Below are 17,247 nucleotides of genomic sequence, written 5' to 3' on the forward strand. Positions count from 1 at the left end.
TTCACCTGAGTTATCTTCTCTCATTATCACTGCTTTGGTCTATCAGACTGCTTGCTTGCCTAATTGTCTCTTTATCATTGCTGAACTCCTCCATAATGCTCTCATGGTTGATAACTGTACACGCCATTTCACGAGTCTTCCTTCTAAGTGAAACTACCACATCTGACAGCTCATGTATTGTTGTGTCTTTTTTGTTTAATTCTTTTACTAATTTTTCATTTTCTTCCTTCTGCATGCATAATTCCTTCTTAATTTCATCTATTTTACTATGAAAAGTTTTCTCCATTGTATTCTCTTTCTCTGCTAATTTATTACAGTGTATGTTTCCATTTCAACCAGTTTGGGGTAGAAATCATCATCCTGTTTTCCACCTATATTCCTTCTTTTAACTCCATCAATATTCACTTTACTAAAGATGGTCATCATGCAGAAAGGTAGTTCTTACCTAGAAAGATAAGTTTTACTTACAAGTTTGCATCTCCCTGCTACCTGCCTGGTGATAATGACGACACCCAGCTGATGCATTGTATCAGTAGATTCCTTGCACAAACTTGGATGTATCCTTTTATTTGGACAACACTTTTGCTTATACTTGCTTTACTATATTAGAACATCACTTAATTTAACCTAATACAGAGTTTGGCTCATGTAAAGATGCTATTCAGGTGTGACCAGTTGCAGCCATCACTGGCCAGTGCAGAGCGAAGTGACGTGACATCCTCTCTCTCACAGCTCTCTTGTGTGTGTGTGTGTACATGTGAGAGAACAAAATAAAGCAACCCCAATGCATGAGGCCTGGGGTGGCCATTGTTTATGATATTGTTAAAGTCTCAGCATTATACTGTAGTGCATTAGTTTTTTGCTGCAGCATGTTTATAATTATATTATGTACTTTACTTTATATATATCGCATTGTTTTATGTTTGTGTAGTAGTAGTGTGACCAAGATTAAGTAGGAGGTCAGTTTGAGATTTAACTGCCAATTAAGAAGGACCGGTGGGGATTTAGGGGTTGGGTAGTAGTATGGGGGAGGGTTGGGAGCTGGGGTAGAGGCATGTGGAGCTCATTCCCCCCCCCCCTCTTCTGTGGATATACAGGGGTAGGAAGGGGTCACCCCTGAACAGTAATTAGTGCTTATGAGTGTACTGTATCAATACTGTATTGTATTTTATGCATGATTTTAATTGTTTACACATGGGAAAGTTTTTAGGGTAGGGGGTTGAGATGGATATCAACATGATATCATGCTTGACACCTAATGTTGAGCTTATGGGGGTGTACTTTATTCAGCATAGGGTGTGGCTGAATTACAGTGAGTAATTGAGAGTTAACTGTATAGGAGACGTGGCTGAATTACAATGGATAATTGAGGGTTCACTGTATAGGAAGTGGAACACATAATATTACATCGAGTGAGGCAGCTGTAAGTACAGTTATATATGTACAGTACTTCTTTGTCATGGTTGAAAGGTTATAAGCACAACGGACAGTCTTTTGTGACTGGACAGTAACTTCATAGTGTATCACGATAAACTTCAAGTGGAAAATATGAACTGATATTTTAAATGCTAATGCAAGATATATCAACCCTGCTTTAGTACTGGACATCATCACTACTTAACTCTTTCATTTCATATACAGTGCATTATTGTTATCTTATTCATGGTTGCTGTAGGTGATTTAATTCAGCGTAATGAGACTTCATACTGGAAAGGGTAGGGATAGTTTTCATTAACAAGTTCGTTACTAGAATGCTTTCCTATGCTGAACAAAATTATTAGGTAGTAGCTGGAATATAACAATTATATACTCAGCCTGAAGGGATATACTGTAATGAACAGTGACATACAGTATTACGTTAGTGGTTGGTGGGGACACTCCCCATCCCCTCACATGATGTAGAGCTGCCCTTGGTTGCCAGCCTTTTCCTCTTCTTCCTTCTATCCACCCTTCCTCTACTGTCTTTTTTTCCTTCCTTCTTCCCTCTTCTTTCTGTCTGTGGGCAACTCTACACTGAGTGACAAGCCAAATTGTTTCCTGTACACCAGGAAACCATTTACTATGCTGGGTGGTAACCAATTAAGGCATCTGGTGGTTTAGTGGGCAATTAAGGCGTTCCAGTTGGATGGGGCCGTTGCAGGTTTATATCCAAGGGGTGGTTGGGTTTTATTGCTCATGTCACCTAGGGATGAGTGAGGCTGGTCACTCTCATCTTAAATATCAGGACCAACATGCCTAGCCCTGGCTCTTATGCTCCTCATGGGGCAACATTGGATTAGATGATGAATGAATGAGTGACATTATGTGAGAGGGTCCATTGCCTTCAAATGTTTACAGTATTCTGAGTACAATAGGTCCTTCATAAGAAGAGTTTGTATCTTCTGTATGAAGTTTCCATTGTTTTTCATATATATATATATATATATCCATCCATTATCCAATCCTACATTGCCCCATGAGGAGCGTAGGAGCCTGGGGCTAGGCAGTTGGTTCCGACATTTAAGATGAGAGTGACCAGCCTCACTCATCCCTGAGTGGCATTACATGAGCAATCTACCCCAACCCCCCCTTGGATATAAACCTTCACCGGCTCAATCCAATTGAAGCGCAATAATTACCTACTGTACTAAACCACCAGGTGCCAAAATTTATAAATATGGAAAGGATGGAGGGTGAAAGACTGACGAAGAGAGTGTATGTGAGTGAGGTGGAGGGGGAAAGAAGGAGGGGGAGGCCGAGGATGAGATGGAGGGATGGGTTGGAGAGGTATATGAGAGGGGGGGGGGTGAGTTGGGAGCAGGGCAGTGAAATGGCGGGGGACAGGGCGACTTGGAGGCGATTTGTTTGTGGCCACCCCAAACGGGATTGAGGCATCTGGCAATAGATAGATAGATTGATAGATATATATATATATATATATATATATATATATATATATATATATATATATTCCTGAACTAAGAAGTGCCTCTTGGTACTTTGTTTCATGAGCCTAGGAGGCTTCCTGGCAAATTTTAATAATTTGTTTTACATTTTACACTTTAGTATTATACTGCATGTTTTTATTGTCTCTGATATGAACAAATTATTTATAATGTCAGTTTGATATAGACATGATTATTTCTTATGTGTGTTTGACAAAGACATAGATAACAGTCCTAATTCACAAGAGAATATTACATGCCATATGTGGAAGGAAATTGGTTAGGAAGATATGCTGTGGAACCTTGTAACCTGATGAAAATACCGCCCCTGATATGCTTCTCTTATGAACATCTGTGGTCATTGTTGCTGTTGTGGCCCTAGGATGTTCTGGATGTAAACCCAGTGGCCTGTGGAAAATTGGTCATTTTAGCTAGGTGTTTGTTGTTATTTCTTTCTTTATTATTTTATTCATTTGCTGAGGTTTTTGCATAAGATAAGACTGTGTTGTGCATGTGAGATGCATGAGGTGAGTACACATGTTGTGATGATGTGCAGGGCTGCATTACAATGAGGGTAAAGTGCAGAGTAGTTTGCTCGGTGAACTTTTATCTCCTCTTGCTCGGTAGAACTTCTGTGACATTAATGTGTGGTGGGGGTTAATGCATGGCATTGTGTGTCTGTATTAATGTGCCATTTACATAAGTAAATTGGTTGGGAGGTTATAGAAAGCCTACTGTACTGAGTTCATGAAAATATAGCCTTTAGCCATTATTGTAAGTAAACTGGTTGAGAAGTTTTACGAAGCCTACTATGTTGATGAAAATATGATCTCTGGCCATTTTCTTAAATAAACTGGTAGGATGGTTTAAGGAAGCCCACGAAGTTGACAAAAATATAGTCCCTGGCAATTTACATGAGTAAACTGGTAGGGAAGGTCTAGGAAGCATCCTAAGTTGATGGAATTATAGTCTCAGGCAGTTTACACAAGTAAATTGGTTGGGAAGTTTTAGGGAGCATCCTAAGTTGGTGAAAATATAGTCTCAGCTCTTTTGCCCTCTAGACTCTTGCAGTATTATTCTAAGTAGTCTTTTGTTCTTCTTGCAGGTGGCTACAATAGTGTCAAACATGAATCCAGGTATAAATGCTACAACAGACTCAGAGGAGGTGATGCTGCTACAGCAGGCACTGCTCTGGCTCCTGTATGATGCTGGACACCTCACCAAGTACCCAATGGCCATTGGTGGGTTGGGTTTTGTGGGTGGCTGGGTGGGTGGGTGGAGCACCAAGAAATAGAAGTGAAATAAGGTCCAGTGAAATGACCTCAAGTTTAGGGGATATAATGATGCTGATAAAGATTGTACACCAGTAGTGTGGGAGTATCCATCAGGTGAACAAGGCTGACTCATGCAAGCGTTTATAAAGTTTTTCATCATAAAGCAAGTAATGAGTGAAAGTATGTGTGGCTAATTTCACTGGGCAGTCTGTTGATAATTTTATAGCTTTTATTATATGCATCCTTACAACATTTTGTGGAAAGTAGTGTTAGGATTATGGTAATTATTCTCGCTACCTCCATTCCGTTTATATTAGTATTGGAAAGATTTTTCATAAAAGATTTATCAGCCAGTAACTAAAGCCTTCCAACATTAGACAACCTGGGTGACCTGGAAGAGATGATGCCAACCAAGGGACGATGCCCAGCCACAAAGATGTATAAGGAAGCCATCACAAGTGCTGTACAGTACTACCACGATCAGCATGTCTACCCATACACATACCTTGGTGGATACTGCTACCGCAACAAGATGTACAAGTTGGCTCTCGAATACTGGGCGCGTGCTGCATCAGTCATCAGAAAGTGAGTAAACTTGTTCATTTTATTTGAATTTTTTTCTTTAGTATTACAGTATCATCATCGTCATCATCATGAAAACGACAACTAATTTTTTCCTTTTAAGGATAGGGTAAAGGTAGAATCTAGAAAACAGGGAAAGAGAAAACTTGAAAGAAGGAGAGCTATCAACAGAATACCCAGTGAAATGGGCTTTGTAATGACTCGCACACCATTCAAACCCCCAGAATTTTGCTTTACCTCACACAACTAGCCATCCATGCTTACTTTCATCTTTTTTATCTTTTCCCTTTTTTTCTGGATGCTTATAACATTGTCTTCCATATAATCAATCCAGTGTCCATTGGCTATCAAATTTTAATACAGAGATGCCATTCCTTTGTCATGTTCTTCTTTATGGATGATTTAGAAGAAGATAGATTCTGGGAAGGCTTGATACGTGTGGTAAGTGGAATGGTGGATGATGAGATTGTAGTTTTGGAATGGGGGTTACTGTAAATGATGATGTGGGTGAGGCAACTCAAGGATATGAAGGGGTACGTGGGAGATATGCATATGGTATGAGGAATGTGGAGGGGAAAGGATACTAAAATTTGGGAAGGCAATGAACATGATTGTATGCTATATGCATTATAGGAAAGGAGAGAGTTTTTTTTTTTTTTTTTTTTTTTTTTTTTACAACGGAGGAAGGAAAAACAAATGGGGGAAAAAAAAAAAATCCATACACCAGATTACTGGTGTCCTCTATTCATAAAATATCTGTAACAGTTAGACTTGAACAGTTGTGGGTTGAAATTTGGAGGAAAACAACTCTGGGGAAGCGAGTTCCAGAGAGATGCATTTCGGGGAATGAAAGAATTCTGATAGGCAGAAGTTCTGCAATATGGTTGAGTGACATTCCAGTCATGAGCGCTACCAGATGCCCGTGTAGCACGAGGGAAGGCATGGAGAGGTGGCATCGTGGACGCAACTTCGTCTGAGCATTTGCCAAAAAAATATCTGTAAAATAATGAAAGGGAGGCAACATTCCTTCTTACTTGCAGGGGAGGTAGTTTATATGTAATGGCAGGGTTGTTAATGATTCTAACAGCTTTATTCTGAATTTTGTCTAGTTGTCTTAATGCAACCTCTCCACAACCATTCCACAAGGGTGAGCAATGTTCAAGCTGAGAGCACACATGACTCTTATAAATTATAGCTAACTGCTCATCGGTGAAGAAGTTACGGACTCTGTACAATAATCCAAGTTTCTTTGAGGCAGTTTTAGCAAGTGATCTGACATGAGAGGTCCAGCTGAGGGCACTGTTAAGTGAGACACCAAGAATTTCAATACTTTTGAAGATGGGAATATTAGTAGCACTGAAGGTAATGTACGAATCTGGCAATATCTGTCTATTAGTAAACTGTATATACAGTAGAACCTCTCTCATTCGGACTATGTGGGGGGAAGGGTTGTCCGAATTAGCAGATTGTCCGGACCATCAGGGTAATCTCCAGTTCATACCAAACTCTATCTATATATGGTATGTTTGTTAATTATTAACATATGTGGCATATGTCAACCCTACGTAACTGCAAAAGATGAAAGGGTACCGGTACTAAAATAACAAAACTAATCATGTACGATAGTTTTGTATTGCATAATTTACAGGTAAGGCCATGACAAGAAACTAGCCTACATTTTAAATTGTAGTAAGTGACTAAGGCCCGTGTAGGCAAAAAAATAAATAAATTAATTAACTGTAATATTTGGAATAAAAATAAAACTTATGTAGGCAAAAAATACATTGTCATCTTTGGCATATTGATAACACCCATATGGGCAAGAAGCTAATGTTTGATGTACAAGTAAAGCACATTTAAGTACAAAAAATAACCTACAGTAATCACTAAACACTGCAGAATATTCTGACCCATTTTTTTGTATTTTGTAAGCAAACTCCTCCTTTTAACACCTTTATTCATTACGGAAGCTACACTTGCATTAAGGAGCATGGTAAGGAGGATTAACTTTTGAAATACAGCGTAAAAATATAAATAGTTGGTGAACTAGTTGATGGAACGAATGCTAGCGTGTGTTTAAACAGGCGCCCATGTTGCGACCTAGCGTGATCCGAGACTAAACGAATGACGATCGTTTTCTGCGCCGATACTGAAAATGACTTCAGAATTACTTTCAACATATTTTTGGAGCTTATTATTTTAAATTTTGTCCGGATTAACAGAAATCCGGATTAAAGGGGTCCGGACCAAAGAGGTTCTACTGTATTTAGTTTTACTAGCATTAAAAGAGACAAGGCTGATTGTAGCTATATCTTGATTTATGGAGATGGCTGTACTGAGTTGAGAGGTAGAGATATTAGACTTTGTAAATGGATGTCTGAGTGTGAATGAACTATGTAGTGTTGAGTCATCTGCATATGAGTGAATGGGATTGTGAGTGACAGATAAGAGATCATTAATATGAACCAGAAATAGGGTTGGCGCCAGAATTTATCCCTGCGGCACGCCGGCGTTAATTGAGTGGAAATTTGAATATTCATCATCTACTTTTACTCTTATTTTCCTGTCACTAAGATAAGAAGAAATCAAAGGAACAAAAGAAGTTAGTCCATAGCAAGGGAGTTTGGACAGCAGGGAACAGTTCCATACTCTGTCGAAAGCTTTAGAGATATCAAGAGCTACTGCATGAGTTTCTCCAAAAAGATCAATTGATTGATGGATGGTATGAGTTAAGAGATTGAGTATGTCAATGGTGGATCTTTCGTGGCAAAAACCATATTGTCTGTCACTAATTAAGTTGTTGGATTCAAGATGTTTAACCCGCGGCGTCCCTGGGACGTACTTCCACGTCCTCACGTTTTGTCACAGCTAATCCCGGGGACGTACTTCAACGTCCTGCAATTGCAAGGTTCATAATTTCCACAATTTTCAAAATTCGCGCGAGATTTTCGTTTCGCCCGGGTACCCAAGCCTCCCCTACCTGCCGCCAGGCGGGCAGCGTCCTAGACCCCGCGTGACCCGTGCTCGCCCTTGTCTCGGTCACTCACCTGCTAGCAGTGACCCAGGTCAGACATGGCGCGGAAAGGTCTCTCAGACGAGGAAATCGCATCCGTCCTGGAAGCCTTCACTGGAGACAGTGATTCTCCACTCGATGATGATGTGGTGGATCGTGATTACGTCCAGCCAGAGGAAGAAATAAGTAGCAGTGATGAGGAGGTCCCTTCGCCCCGAAAAACGCGGTATGTGACATACCGTAAGGCAAGGGAAGGCCAGCCTGCTCCCCAACCATGTGCAAAGCTATCTCTCCATCTTGAATCTGATAAGGACGAGGATGAGGACGATGAGGATGACGGAGGCCTAGGACGTGATATCGCCGCGTGGTTGGGAAAAGAGAAAATATCACCACGAGGATCAGAAGGTGGGGTGAGACGACACATAAGGTATGGTGAAAGTACTTTGTCTGGGGAAGTGGCAAGTGGTGTGGTGGGATTGCTGGGAGAAAGGGAAAGTGTTGTGGCGGCAGCGCGGGGTGAAAGTGAGAGTGGTGTGGGGGTAGTGCGGGGTGAAGGGGCAAGTGGTGTGAGGGAGGCAGCACGAGCACGTGGTGCTCGTAGGCCTAGGGGAGAGGAGGTTGAGTCACTCCCCAGCACTTCTTTCGCCCCTGAATATTCCCAAACTTCCTCCCCACAGCCCCAGGATGTGGGGAAAGGAAAGAAAGGGAAGGGAAAGGGTAAAGGAAAAGGGAGAGGGAAGAGAAGTGCGAGTGATGAGAGGCGCCGCTCTCCACCTCCCCAACCTCCCCCACCACCCTCACCTCCCCACCCTGACGAAGGGGAAGAAATAAGTAGCAGTGATGAGGAGGTCCCTTCGCCCCGAAAAACGCGGTATGTGACATACCGTAAGGCAAGGGAAGGCCAGCCTGCTCCCCAACCATGTGCAAAGCTATCTCTCCATCTTGAATCTGATAAGGACGAGGATGAGGACGATGAGGATGACGGAGGCCTAGGACGTGATATCGCCGCGTGGTTGGGAAAAGAGAAAATATCACCACGAGGATCAGAAGGTGGGGTGAGACGACACATAAGGTATGGTGAAAGTACTTTGTCTGGGGAAGTGGCAAGTGGTGTGGTGGGATTGCTGGGAGAAAGGGAAAGTGTTGTGGCGGCAGCGCGGGGTGAAAGTGAGAGTGGTGTGGGGGTAGTGCGGGGTGAAGGGGCAAGTGGTGTGAGGGAGGCAGCACGAGCACGTGGTGCTCGTAGGCCTAGGGGAGAGGAGGTTGAGTCACTCCCCAGCACTTCTTTCGCCCCTGAATATTCCCAAACTTCCTCCCCACAGCCCCAGGATGTGGGGAAAGGAAAGAAAGGGAAGGGAAAGGGTAAAGGAAAAGGGAGAGGGAAGAGAAGTGCGAGTGATGAGAGGCGCCGCTCTCCACCTCCCCAACCTCCCCCACCACCCTCACCTCCCCACCCTGACGAAGGGGACGATGGTGACGTGGTTAGTGTAAGTGGAAAGAATTGTTATCAAAACTACACCCACTGTGTAAATCTGGTCAGTAAATATGTGATAGCAAGGAAATAAAGTTGAAACGAGTGTAATGTTAGCATGAATAAAACGTATAAGTTGAACATTACTGTAAGTTGTCATAATTGATGTCACGAGTACACCCACATTCTGGTCAGTAAGTATGTGATAGGAATTATATACAGTGGAAGATGTTGTAATGTTAGTAGTAAGGTATTTTATAAGTTGATTACTAGTGTAAGATGAAACAGATGATATCGCGATAACACTCCCTGCGTAAGTATGCGCAAATATGACGCTCAGTTCCATCGTAAGTTCAGAAATGATGTGATATCAATTATATCAATTGTTTACGTGTGCAATGTTAGTGGAGAATTATTATATAAGTACAAAAATAGGTTGTAAGTTGAAATAGTTGTCATAGCGACTTCACCGTGTGTGTTATTATGCGCTATTATTATGCTATATATTTACGTAAGGCCTGAAATAATCTCAAAACAGTTCTGTAAAGTTGAAAAGTGTATAATAATATTAGAAATGTATTATGTAAGTAGAAAAAGCACAATACGAGTTGAAACAACAGTCACAGCGAGTTCACTCACTACGTAAATAAGCGCTAACATTACGCCAAATGTTATCAAAAGGCCTGTGAATACATAAAAACAGTTCAATAAAATGTAAAATGGTATAATGTTTTTGTAGAAGTATTATGTAAGTAAAAAAAATTATATGTATCATGATTTTAGAATGTTAGCGATTCATCGTGACCAAGTTGGCCAATTTTGCTCGTTTCGCACGATGGTACAATGCTTATTTCTGCTCTATTTTTGTATAAAATCCAATATACTCTTTTATCACATGTTTTTATGTTTGTAATAAATTCATTTCTACTTACTTTCATTGGTTTCCCAGACTTATAATACCATAGAAAACGTTTGAGGCTCAGACCACCTAGGGAGAACACGGGACCAGGTGGGACCAAGGCATACCTGGTTAAGCTAATTAGGGACCCCGGGGACCAATTTCTTTGCCACCGACCATTGTTTCTGACCAAAAGCGAAAGTTTAAGCAAAAAAAAAAAAAGGTCGAAAAATGGTCGGGATTGGGGGGTACCAGTGGTCGAAAAGTGGTCGGGACGGGGCGGGTTAACAATATGCTTATTAATTAAAGTTTCAAATACCTTACCAAGAGAAGATGTGACAGCTGTTGGTCTGTAATTGGAGGGGTCAGACGAACTTCCATTCTTCGGAACTGGGTAGATATTGGCTTCTTTCCATGAATTTGGGAATAAAGAAGTACGTATGCATAGTCTGAATAATTTGGCTAGGACAGAGGCAAGTTCAGGGGAACACTTTTTCAAAACAATTGGCGGAATTCCATCTGGGCCTGGAGCTTTGTTGGTAGGTAAATTGTCTAGGATGGATTTTACGAATCTTGTCTGTATTTTAAGTGGGGCAATTTCGAGAGAATCAAGTTCCAGTACTGAGACATTCTGGCTGGTATCATCTATGGTAGAGTTTCTTGCAAAGGTACTAGCAAAGATATCTGCTTTCCCATGTGGGTCATTTGTAATATTGCCATCTGAAGATTTTAGTGGGGGAATGGAAGATGACTTGTTAAAGTTATTATTGAAAGAATTAAGAGTTGACCAGAATATTCTATTGTCATTAGGGTTGTTAAGTAGTTTTGATGCTTGCTTTTGAAGAAAGTTTGATTTAGATAGATTTAATACAGCTTTTGCATGATTTCTAGCCATTTTAAATTGGGAGAGTGATTCAGATGTTTTTGATTTTAAGTAAGAGTTATATGCTAATGACTTTTGGGCTGTTGCTCTGGCACAATTGCCATCAAACCATTTTGGAGAGTTTGATCTTTTAGTGAATTGTTGACTTGGTATGAATAAATCCATACCAGCTAGTATTAAGTCGCAAATGTGGGACTGGGTAGAATTGGGATCACTAGAGAAGAAAGACTGCCATGGAACATCAGCAAGATAATTTCTAAATCCATCCCAGTCTACCCTGTCAAAGTGCCATCGGGTCACCCTGACAGGTTCGGAATGGGGAGGTGTAGGAGGGTTAACTAATAAGGCTTTGATGAGATTGTGGTCAGAGGATCCAAGTGGTGACAGTACCTCTATCCTGTATTGATCTGGATTATTTGTCAAGAATAAATCCAAGAGATGGGCATTATGGTCAGGATTATCAGGTATTCTGGTTGGTTGCTTTACCAACTGGGTGAGATTAAACGATTCCGCAAACAGCTCGCATTCTAGACCAACGTCGTCAGTCCGGGCAGAATGCAATAACCATTCAACATTGTGTATGTTAAAATCACCCAAAATGGTAATTTCATTGCCAAGGGCAAGGTCAAGGTTACTCAACTGAGTGGGTTGATTCCATATGCATCTGGGGGAAATAGTAGCCAAATTGACTATTTCTTGGTCAGGAGGAGTGATACGAGGTTGGTGAGGGATGTTAAAGTAATAGGGAGCGAAGAGTTTGTGCAGCAGTATATATTACTGATACGCGACGTGGTGGGAGCAGGTGGTGAAGAAGAGGTCCTATCCACGTAGGAGGAAAATATGGTAGTTGATAAACCAAGCAGTGAGAGATGCTATCTATAACAAGATGAGTAGAGTTGTGGCTGAACAGGTTGCTGTTGATAAAAGTGTGAATGAACAGTACAGAGCTCTGAAGAACAGTTTCCTTAGAGTTACTGATTCAGTGTGTGGATGGACAAGAGGCTCTTTACGACATTAGGTAACATGGTGATGGGATGAGGGTTTAGAAGCAGCAGTTAAGGAAACAAGAAGGCATGTCCGGGAATGGAAAAGGGGTGATAACAGAGAGGAATACTTGGCTGCCAAGCATAGGGCAAGAAAGGAGGTGTACTGAGCAAAGTCTGAGTCTCAGAGACTTTTACTGGATAACCTAAATAGCACTGAGGAGTAGAATATGGTATTGCAGGTGGCAGATCAGATGAGGAGGCAAAACAGGGATATCCTAGGTGAGCAGCAAAGAATGATTAGGGAAAGGTAGCAGTGGACTGTGAAGATATTAAAGATACTGTACCCGGAAGGAATATTACAAACAGTTGCTGATTGAGGAATTTAACTGGAACTGGGAAGGTTTTTCACCAGATCCATTGTTTGGCCCTTGGCCTTTGATTAATGCTGCTACTGTGAGCGGGGCAATATACAAGATGTAGTTTTGGAAGGTGACAGGTGTGTCTCGGTTGACTGCTGAAATGCTGAAGTCTCAGCAGATATAGGAGTGGGTTAGTTGCAGATTTGATAAATATGATTATATTCCCAGATGACTGACTGAAGGTCATGATTGTAAATGTGTACAAGGGGAACGTTGATACCCTGGAAAGGGGAAATTATAGAGGCATAAAATTTTTGGACCAGACAATGAAGGTAATGGAAAGTCGTAGAAGGTATGATTAGTTTTTTTTTTTTTTTTTTTTTTTTTTTTTTTTTTTACTCTGGGCATAGGCTTCACAGCCTGCTCCCAAGGCCCAGTAGTCCTCCTACATACCATACACCTCTACATCTCACCACTTGGGTACTAACACCCACCGTCCATACTGAACACATGCTAGGGCTGTCTAATGCAGGACTGGTGTATTGGTATTAGCGGGGGTATTTTTACGACATGCCGGCAGGTCTTCTGGTAGATCAGTTAAGTCTGTTTTTATTGAATTCAGATCCTTAAACTGTTCCCTGTCCCAGCGGGGATTTGAACCTGGGTATGGTAGGACTACAGGCCACCTCTCTACCGACTGAGCTACCGCCTCCAAAATATTGATGAGATGCTGTTTAGGTTTATGCCAGGCATAGGAGCCACTGATACCATATTCATTGTTCACTAGCTTTCGGAAAAATATATGGGAAAGAAAAAGGATCTGTACTTTGTTTTTGTTGATTTTGAGAAGGCTTTTGACATAGCCCTTTGGGAGGTGTTGAAGTGGGCAATGAGGATGCTTGGGATCAAGGAGTGGAGTGGTTATGGCTATGTATGTAGGTGCTCACATCCAAGTGAGAGTGAATGGAAATTTGAGTGGTGGGTTTTACGTGAATATTTGTGTGCATCAGAGGTCATTCTTGAGCCCCATATTGTTTTTCATGGTGCTTGAAGCTCTCTCATGTGACTTCAGAAATGAAATCCCATGGGAGATGTTTTATGCTGGTGGCTTGACGTTAGTTGCAGAGAATGAAAGGGAGGTGGAGGATAGATTTAGGAAGTGGAGAGATGGAATGAGGCACAAGGATTTGAGAGTATCCATTCATCATCCAATCCTATGTTGCCCCATGAGGAGCATAGGAGCCCGAGGCTATTTGACTTGGTCTTGACATTTAACCCATGGATTGTGAGCCACAGCTCAGGCTGGGTAGCGTCCCCTTGTGAGCCACAGCTCAGGCTGTGCTGTCCGTGCATCACCGCTAACTACTCCACCGCTATGCAAAGTTACGTATGGCACTATGTAAAGACGCAGAGAGAGAGAGAGAGATTTTTTTCTCTTCACCAGATGATGCCCTGGATGTTTATCTTCAAGTTTATAGTAAACAAAAACAAAAAAAAAGTTTTTTTGTTTTTTCATGTTTTCACGACTCCTCTACGTAAACTTATGCAAGGCCCTACGCAGAGACAAGAGAGAGATTATTATTATTTTTTTTTACCAGATGATGCTCTGGATGTTTATCTTCAAGTTTATAATAAACAGAAACTAAATTTTTTTTTTCTTCATTTTTTGCACGCTACGGGGTGGGATAAAAAAAGGTAACTGCGCAATCCACGGGTTAAGATGAGAGTGACCAGCCTCACTCATCCCTGAGTGGCATTATGTGAGCAATAAACCCCAACCATCCCTTGGATATAAACCTACACAGGCTCAATCCGATTGGAGTGCCTTAATTACCCACTAAACCACCAGGTGCCAGTGTGGCTATATCAAAAGTGATGATATTTAGGGCTGATGAGAGTACTGTCAGAGCAGAGGGAGAGTTACTGTGTGAAGATTTGCCTCAAGGGGGTGGGAAGTAACTTCATCTTATGCAGTATTTGTGATGAGTGGGTGAATAAGAGATGTAGTGATATTAAAGGTAAACTGTGAGAATTTCTGATTTTGTATGTGTGATGTGTTTGGGAGAGCATATAGAGATTGCCAGATATGAAAGAATTGATCTTGCTTGTGAGTCTTGTGAGTGTGCGAGAGAGTTCTGTTATTTGAGGAACGTGTTATGTTCTGGAGGTATGGCTAGAGCTAGCTCTGTCACTAGTGTTAGGAGTGGTCAGGGAGCTGTTGCCTCACCTGATAATGAGAGGGCTCTCCCTCCATGCTAAATGATCTTTGTACGCTCCATGTGTCAGGAATGTAATGCTGGATGGTAGTGACACCTGGTCAGTAAAGGAAGAGGATATTCGTAGACTCAGACGTACTGAAATGACAGTGATTAAATGGATGTGAAGTGCATCTTTGAATGCGAGGCCTGGTGGGGCTAGGTTTACGATTGAAAAGTTGAGGGGAAGGATGAGACTGGAGTCTATTGATGCTGTGAAGAGGAGGGGTAGATTGAGATGGTTTGTGCCTGTAGAGAGAATGGACGACAGTTGGGTGCGGAAAGTTAGAAGTGTGAATGTTGGGGGGAGCGTTGCGAGAGGCAGACCGAATAAGGCCTGGGATGAGGTCATAGAGTGTGACCTCAGGGATAAGGGATTGAACAGCAAGGCTGCCAAAGATTGAGCACCATGGAGAGCTGCCAGTAGGTGACCAAGGCTGACACATGGGAGTTTGTTGGAGCCCATGTAAATGATTTGAACTGAATTTCTCATGTAATGCCACTCAGGGATGAGTGAGGCTGGTCACTCTCATCTTAAATGTCAGGACCAACACTGCCCAGCCCTGGACTCCTACGCTCCTCATGGGGCAGCGTGTAATTAAATGATGAATGAATGAATGAATTATTATTGTTACTATTATTATTATTATTATCCATCCACTACCACAGCCACTGGTAAGGTGGTGGGCTAGGGGTCCCAGATCCATTGCCTGGACCTGGGACTGTGCAGTGAGTGGGGCCTGTGGTATGTCTATCCTCCTTTATTAATACTGAAAATGACAAAACACAAGAATAAGTTTCAAAGCAATCCTGAGGACAGTGAATCACCCAGGGGGATGAGGGTGGGTTCATGGAATGTGGGAAGTTTGAGGGGAAGAGTGGGGGAAGTCGTTGAGGCATTCAGTAGGAGGTGGGTGGATGTGGCATGTTTACAGGAAGTCCGGTACAGGGGTGGATCAGCCAGAAAGATTGTCGGGAAGGACTGTTGCTATAAGTTGTTTTGGCAGGGGGGGACAGATGGATATGGAGGTGTTGGTGTGATGGTTGCAGAGAAATGGGTGGAATATGTTATGAATGTTATGAGAGTAAGTGATAGGATATTGGTAGTGAAAATTCTGTTCGGTAGAAAGATAGCTGCGATTACATCGGCATATGCTTCACAGGCAGGATTGAATGAAGCAGAGAAAGATAGATTTTGGGATGATTTAATATGTGTAGTGGGTGGTATGTGGGATGATGAGATAGTGGTTTTGGGAGGAGACTTAAATGGTCATGTAGGTGAAGCAGCACAAGGTCATGAAGGAGTGCTTGGGAGATGTGCGTATGGTAGAAGGAATGCTGAAGGGGAAAGGATACTCAAGTTTGGGGAGGCAATGGACATGATTGTGTGCAACACATATTTTAGGAAAAGAGACAGTAGGTTAATTACGTATGAGTCTGGGGGAAATTGCAGCCAGATAGATTATTTTCTGGTTAGGAGGGCCGATAGGAGATTAGTGAGGGATGTTAAAGTTTTAGGAATTGAGGAGTGTGTGCAGCAGTACAAACTTTTGATTAGTGATATGGTGCTTAAAGAATGAATGATGAAAAAGAGGACTTATGTACCTAGGAGGAAAATATGGAAGCTGAAAAACCAAGTAGTAAGGGATGCCTTCTATAGCGAGTTGAGGATAGTGATGGCTGAACAGGGAGCTGTAGACAGAGGTGTTAATGAACAGTACAGAGCCCCCAAGAACAATCTCTTAAGAGTTACTGATGTAACATGCGGTTGGACAAGAGGACCACCAAGACATAAAGTAACTTGGTGGTGGGATGAGGGTATAAAAGTTGCAGTTAAGGAGAAAAGAAGGCTTTTCCTGGAATGGAAGAAGGGTGGTAGCAAAGAGGAATATTTGGCTGCCAAGCGTTGGGCTAGAAGAGAGGTATACAGGGCAAAGTCTGAGTCACAGAGACTTTTACTTGATAACCTAAATCATGGGGAAAGGAAAAATATGATATTTAGGGTGGCAGGTCAGGTGAAGAGGGATAATCGGTATATTATAGGTGTGCAGTGTGTGAAGAATGATGAAGGAAGGGTAGTGGTGAACAGTGAGGATGTTAAAGACGCATGGAGAGAGCATTATAACCGGTTGTTGAATGAGGAGTTTGACTGGGATAGGGAAGGTTTGGAGCCAACAGATCCAGTGTCTGGCCCTTGGCCTTTGATTGATGCTGCTACTGTGATTGAGGCAATAGGCAGGATGAAGGTGGGGAAGGTAGCAGGTGTGTCTGGGTTGACTGCCGAAATGTTGAAGGCCTCAGTCGATATAGGGGTGAGGTTAGTCGCTGACCTGATAAATAAGATTATTTATGAGTGTGTTGTCCCAGATGATTGGCTGAAGATTGTAATTGTAAATGTGTATAAAGGGATGGGTGATGCCCTGGAAAGAGGAAATTATAGAGGTATAAATCTTTTAGATCAGATAATGAAGGTAATGGAGAGAGGTTTAGAAGGTATGATTAGAGAAAGAGTGAATATTGATGAGATGCAGATTGGGTTTATGCCAGGTAGGGGGACCACTGATGCCATATTCATTGTTCGACAGCTTCAGGAAAAATATAT

At 42.0% G+C, this 17,247-nt stretch overlaps 1 protein-coding gene across 1 annotated transcript in view; it reads left to right on the plus strand.

Moving 5' to 3' along the window:
* Positions 1-17,247, plus strand: part of Mnn1 (menin 1) — a gene marked incomplete at its 5' end in the record, with an annotated part of 122,909 nt that overhangs the window by 59,677 nt on the left and 45,985 nt on the right. Inside the window, 2 exons of the mRNA XM_080277914.1 lie at positions 4,030-4,165; positions 4,576-4,783. Coding sequence (XP_080134040.1) covers positions 4,030-4,165; positions 4,576-4,783 — 344 coding nt within the window. The remainder of the gene's footprint in view (positions 1-4,029; positions 4,166-4,575; positions 4,784-17,247) is intronic.

Source organism: Coenobita brevimanus, chromosome 71 (assembly GCF_032717465.1).
Source record: "Coenobita brevimanus isolate Jiangsu-jjx chromosome 71, ASM3271746v2, whole genome shotgun sequence".
NCBI lineage: Eukaryota > Metazoa > Arthropoda > Malacostraca > Decapoda > Coenobitidae > Coenobita > Coenobita brevimanus.